The sequence below is a fragment of the Herpailurus yagouaroundi genome, unplaced genomic scaffold (assembly GCF_014898765.1).
Source record: "Herpailurus yagouaroundi ecotype Mexico unplaced genomic scaffold, PumYag 141, whole genome shotgun sequence".
Lineage (NCBI taxonomy): Eukaryota > Metazoa > Chordata > Mammalia > Carnivora > Felidae > Herpailurus > Herpailurus yagouaroundi.
Genome location: NW_024412396.1, coordinates 68,389,887 through 68,395,681, shown reverse-complemented (window position 1 = coordinate 68,395,681; position 5,795 = coordinate 68,389,887). Strand labels below are relative to the sequence as shown.

Genomic DNA, 5,795 nt, shown 5'->3' with positions numbered 1-5,795 from the left:
CAGCCACAAAAAGGAACCCGTGCCACAACGTGAGCTTTGAACACATGCCAGTGAGAGAAGACACAAAAGGCCACACGCTGTATGATTCCGTTTACATAAAATATCCAGAAGAAACCAATCCAGAGAGACAGAAAGCAGATTGGTGGCCGCCAGGAGCTGGGTTGAAGGGCTAGTACAGGATACAGGAGTTCCATTTGGGGCGATGGAAAGGTTCTGAGGCCAGGTAGTGGTGACGAGTATCCAACGTCGGCTGGAACAGACTAACCCCATCTGGGCAAATGTGCCCTGATGACAGCTCGGTGACCCGAAGCTTTCGCGAGCACAGCCCTCCCCTCACATTCTCTCCTTTTGTTCAACCACACCCTTAAATGCACCCTCGGGGCGTAACCGTTCTTGATCTGTCCCCAAAATCGGACTATTACACACACTTATTTTTAACCATTCTCCCACTGGGTGGACTCCCAGCCCCTAGGGCTATACAGGCGGGCGGCCCAGCGACAGCGAAGCTTCTTGTACTCCCGCTTTTATGTAATTTGGCCTTAATAAAAGTACCTGGGGAATCGTCTGTTGGGAGATTGCCCTCGACAGGCCCCCTGGGAAAAGAACCATTGGGGAGAGAAAGAAGGTTCCGCAAGGAGATCGTGCGGCCCTACATTTAGCCCTTGCCACCCCCTATAAAGACTCCTCTACCCAGAGGAAGGATAGCCTCATACGTTTCCCAGCCAAGGAAGGAACAAATGGATTTCAAAGCCCCACGCCGGTAACTAAGGAGCGTATCTATGGGCACAAGTTACCCCAACCCCTAGGCCCACCTGGCCCCCCGGAGGCATTCCAGATGATGACTGAACCTAGTCGGCTAAAGTACAGAATGGTTCATTAGTTCCTAGGTGCATTGTCTCTCTGAGACTGTATAAGGCGTGGGTTCCTAAGGCCCTCTTGGCCCCCTCCTGGCACCTCGGACCGAGGCAAACACTTGTTCCTCAAACCACAAATGGTTCGGGGAAACAACTAAGAGGTCATGTCCCTGTAACTGTTCCGCCCGAGGGGTTGAGAGATAGATGACCTTTCATGAAAGCAGCAGAGCAAATGCTTCATAGATGATAGATAAACGTAGATACATCATGAAAATAATGTAAGAAATTAATCAATCCGCAACGGGCAGGAGGGAACGTTGTGAAAAAATAACCATGTTATTCCGTAAAGGGTGATTACACGTAGGAACATTTTTAGAATCAGGTAATGCCAGAAAACAGATGACGCACGCTACAAGGAAATTGCGAACGAACATCATGCCACGTTTGCCACAATAAGGCGGCCAGTTCCACGCACTGCTGTGGTCTGTGTCCGGTTTTATTTTTTTATTTTTATTTTTTTCACTTTTTTGCCGACGCCCGTTCATCCTTGGGGAACCCCTGGACCTGCTGGAGCTGGGGTCTGGCAAGTCCCCTTAATAAGCCATTTCTTATCAAGCTCGATTTGTCAGCCTTTTTCTTCCGTCTTACTGGCCCTTTGGGCTTTGGAGGTCGTTTTGCACACACCTCCCTTTCATAGTGAATGTGCTTAGTGCCACTGAACTGTATGCTTTAAAGTTTATTTATTTATCTTTGAGAGGGGTGGGGAGAGGCAGAGGGAGAGAATCCCAAGCAGGCGCCACACTCAGCGCAAAGCCTGAGGCGGGGCTTGATCTCACGACCGAGAGATCCCGACCCGAGCCGAAATCAAGAGTCGGGACGCTTAACCAACTGAGCCGCTCAGACGCCCCCGAATTGTACACTTTTAAGTGGTCACGATGGTATATTTTATGTAGTGTGTATTTTACCTCAATAAAAAAAAAGTGCAGTTATATTCAGACTACATTATATATGTAGATCTATTTCAGTTTATTTCTTTTCAGAGAGAGCGAGTGAGAGAGAGAGAGAGAGAGAGGGAGAGAGGAAGAGAATGAACGGGGGAGGAGCAGAGAGAGAAGGGGGGGCAGAAGATCTGAAGCGGGCTCTGTGTTGACAGCATGGAACCAAATGCAGGAAGGACTCAAACCACGAACCGTGAGATCATGACCTGAGCCGAAGTCAGATGCTCAACCGACTGAGCCACCCAGGCGCCCCCAGATTACGTTATTTAAAGAGACGAAATATACTCCATTAAAATAAACCTAGTTGATTAGTTTAATTTTCTCATTCCGTGTCATTCTGGAAATTACAGGGCTTTTCAAGCTGGAAAAGACCATAGGGCTTGATTGCCTATGCCTGCATTGTAAAGTTTGTTGAAAATATTCGGCAGCTTTTAATTACCACAAATATTAGGATTATTCATTCTGTTACGGGAATTGTTCTACCAAGAGGTTTATCATTCTCTCTCTGACTCATTGCCTAGGATACTGACCCCGAACTCAAAACTTAACCCAGTGGAAACAAATCACATCTGACAAAGTGTGAGTCAACAAAGCATAAACCATTTTCATTTCTTTCTGACACCATTGGCATCCGGGCCATAGCAAATTGTGTAAAGTCATTAGCCTATGTGTTCAAATAATAGATAGTCTGATTTTCTTCATGCTAAAAATTACCGTATATCCCAGTGTGCAGAATACCTTGACTATGAATACAATATAAAATCAGTATTTGTCCCATGAGCTATGCATACTTTATCATTACCTTTCAAATAAAGTTCTTTAATGATGTCACTCATTGCCATACAGCTTTTTATAATGCTTCCACATAATAAAGTATTTGCTTGTGGGGAAGACAAGGAACTTTCCAAAAACTGGAAACGCATTTTTTTTTAAAGCAAATTTTTCAAATTACAATGTTAAACTCTAACTCCATAAAGGTATATCATACGCGATCTGTAAAGTTTCACTGTATTTCAGGATTGTTCTTGAAGAGATACTCTGCCTATAATTGAAAGAAAGAAAAAAAGACAAGTCAGTAATTTAGAAGACATTGCTACTAATGATTACAGTTTAAAAATAAACGTACAAAGGGGCGCTTGGGTGGCTCAGTCAGTTAGGCATTGACTTCGGCTCGGGTCATGATTCACGGTTCGTGAGTTCGAGCCCCGCATCGGGCTCTGTGCTGACAGCTCAGAGCCCGGAGCCTGCTTCGGATTCTGTGTCTCCCTCTCTCTCCGCCCTTCCCCCGCTCGCACTCCATCTCTCTCTCTCTCTCTCTCAAAAATGAATAAAACATTAAAAATAATAATAATAAAAATTAAATAAAAATAAAAGTACCTAAATCTTTACTCTCAAATGAGTAATAAAATCTTACTGTAGGGGCTCCTGGGTGGCTCAGTCAGTTAAGTGTCTGACTCTTGGTTTTAGCTCAGATCATGATCTCACAGTTTGTGAGATCGAGCTCCATGTCGGGCTCTGTACTGACAGGGAGGGGTCTGCTTGGGATTCTCTCCCCATCCCCGGTCTGTCCCTCCCTTGCTCTCTCTCGCTCTCTCAAAAATAAATAAAGAAAAGGGCGCCTGGGTGGTTTAGTCAGTTAAGTGTCCGACTTTGGCTCAGGTCACGATCTCACAGTTTGTGGGTTCGAGCCCCAAACCGGGCTCCGTGCTGACGTTTTAAAAAATAAAAAAATAATAAACATTTTTAAAAAGCTTATAAAAAAAGTCTCTTACCAGAAAATCAACAGGATCGTCCGGTCGGACCTTACAACATTCATTCAGACCCTGCATAAGTGTTGGCATCACGTGGGTCATTAAATAGTTTCTCAGGGGAATCGACTGGGCCTCTAATAATTCTCTTTCTTCTCTTTTCACTTCCTCTAGTCGTTTATTCTACAAACAGAACATTGGGGGGTTGGGGTAAACAGAAAGGGGAGAGCATTTCCACCCAACTCGTCCTGGAGTACTTTAGAACAAGATAGATACTGCTGTAAGTGTTCACCACGTTATGATAAAGATGCCATTTCAGGGGCGCCTGGGTGGCGCAGTCGGTTAAGCGTCCGACTTCAGCCAGGTCACGATCTCGCGGTCCGTGAGTTCGAGCCCCGCGTCGGGCTCTGGGCTGATGGCTCGGAGCCTGGAGCCTGCTTCCGATTCTGTGTCTCCCTCTCTCTCTGCCCCTCCCCCGTTCATGCTCTGTCTCTCTCTGTCCCAAAAATAAATAAACGTTGAAAAACAAAAAACAAAAAACAAATAAACCTAAAAAAAAAATAAGGTAGGCTATCGTGAGATGCATGGAATTTGCCAGGCGTTGGCCGTGTTCTTCTACATAAACGGACTCTTTCGTCACCCCCGTGGCTGTATGAAGCCGGCACTGTCATCACCCGCGTCTTACAGATGGAGAGACTGAGGCAGAGTGGCTGGTGCAGAGTCACACACGTACCGGGAGAAGGAGCGGAATCTGGGCTCTCGCAGCACACAGCTCGGGACACACACCGTTGTCTCCCGAGGCCGTTCCTGCTTCCATCACACTGCCTTCTCGCCAGCTGTGGTTGCAAAACACTCAGAAAGGGACACACGGCCCCAACGCGGGCAGAGAAGACACGCAACTTACGAGAGACCGATGCCAGCTGCCTGGGAAAAGCTGGTAAAGCTCTGATCACAGAAATGGACGTGAGAGCCGGGAGACGGGGGTTTTGTTTATCAGGTTGAGACTCTGTGAGCAAAATTGAGAAAGCAGGCTGGTAGGCAACGTGTGCCCTGCTTTACCCTTGCTGGAAGGTAGTTTAGAAATAAGTGTCAACAATTGGACCAGGTATAGTCTCACCTACCAAAATTCAGGCATTCAAGCCAAGGAGGTAACCAGGCATCCAAACACGTGTCCATAAGGACATCCTTCCTCCCACTGCCCCTTCCTTCCACAAATATTTGTTGAGCGTCTGCTATGGAAATAGAGTAGCGAACAACATAGACCAAAATCCTCATCCTCACGTAATTTAAATTCTACGCAGGGAAAAGACAATAAACAAGATAAACGTGTAAAATATATAGTCCATTAGAATACGTGCAAAGAAGGAAATTAAAAAGTATAAAAGGGAAGGCAGTCAGTGGAGCGTGAGACTCTTAATCTCGGGGTTGTGAGTTCGAGCCCCACATTGGGTGTAGAGGTTACTGAAAAATAAAGTCTTTAAAAACATAAGTGTAAGAGGGGGGATGACATGTTGTGGGGAGTGGCAGGGGTTGAAATTTTATTTTGCTTTTTTTAATGTGTATTTATTTTTGAAAGAGAGAGAGAGAGAGAGACAGCACAAGTGGGGGAGAGGCAGAGGGAGAGGGAGACACAGAATCCGAAGCAGGTCCCGGGCTCCGAGCCGTGGGCACAGAGCCCGACCACGCGGGGCTCAAACTCACGAGCCATGAGATCACGAGCTGAGCCCAGGTCGGACGCTTAACGACTGAGCCGCCCAGGCGCCCCGGGGGGTTGACACTTCAACTATGGTGTCCGGGAAAGACGACTTTTAGGAAAGACTCAAAGCAAGCGAGGAAGTTATTTACTCAGATGATGCGTTGTTCGTTGTTTTAATATTTATTTGGGGGCGAGCGTTGTTTTAATATTTATTTATTTGGGGGAGGGGCAGAGAGAGGGGGGCGGAGGATCCGAAGCAGGCTCTGCGCGGACAGGCTGGCAGCAGCAGCAAGCCGGTTTCGGGGCTCGAACTCCCGAACCTCAAGCTGAAGTCAGACGTTCTACTGACTGAGCCACCCAGACGCCTGATGATGCGTTGTTTAAACACATCGGGGAATAGCAGATGTGTCCGAGCAGAGTGTGCGAGCGTGTGCGCGAGGGAGAGTGTGTGCGTGTGTGTGAGTGTGTGAGGGAGTGTGAGTGTGAGAGCGCGTGTGTG

The 5,795-nt window shown here is 47.0% G+C and overlaps 1 protein-coding gene across 1 annotated transcript in view; it reads right to left on the bottom strand.

Moving 5' to 3' along the window:
• Nucleotides 1–2,141: 2,141 nt before the first annotated feature.
• The window catches only part of AK7 (adenylate kinase 7), a 71,506-nt gene continuing 67,852 nt past the window's right edge, over nt 2,142–5,795 (bottom strand). Inside the window, exons 12-14 of the mRNA XM_040478441.1 lie at nt 3,839–3,878; nt 3,625–3,783; nt 2,142–2,894 (exon numbers count right to left, since the gene is read on the bottom strand). Coding sequence (XP_040334375.1) covers nt 2,856–2,894; nt 3,625–3,783; nt 3,839–3,878 — 238 coding nt within the window. The 3' untranslated portion in view covers nt 2,142–2,855. The remainder of the gene's footprint in view (nt 2,895–3,624; nt 3,784–3,838; nt 3,879–5,795) is intronic.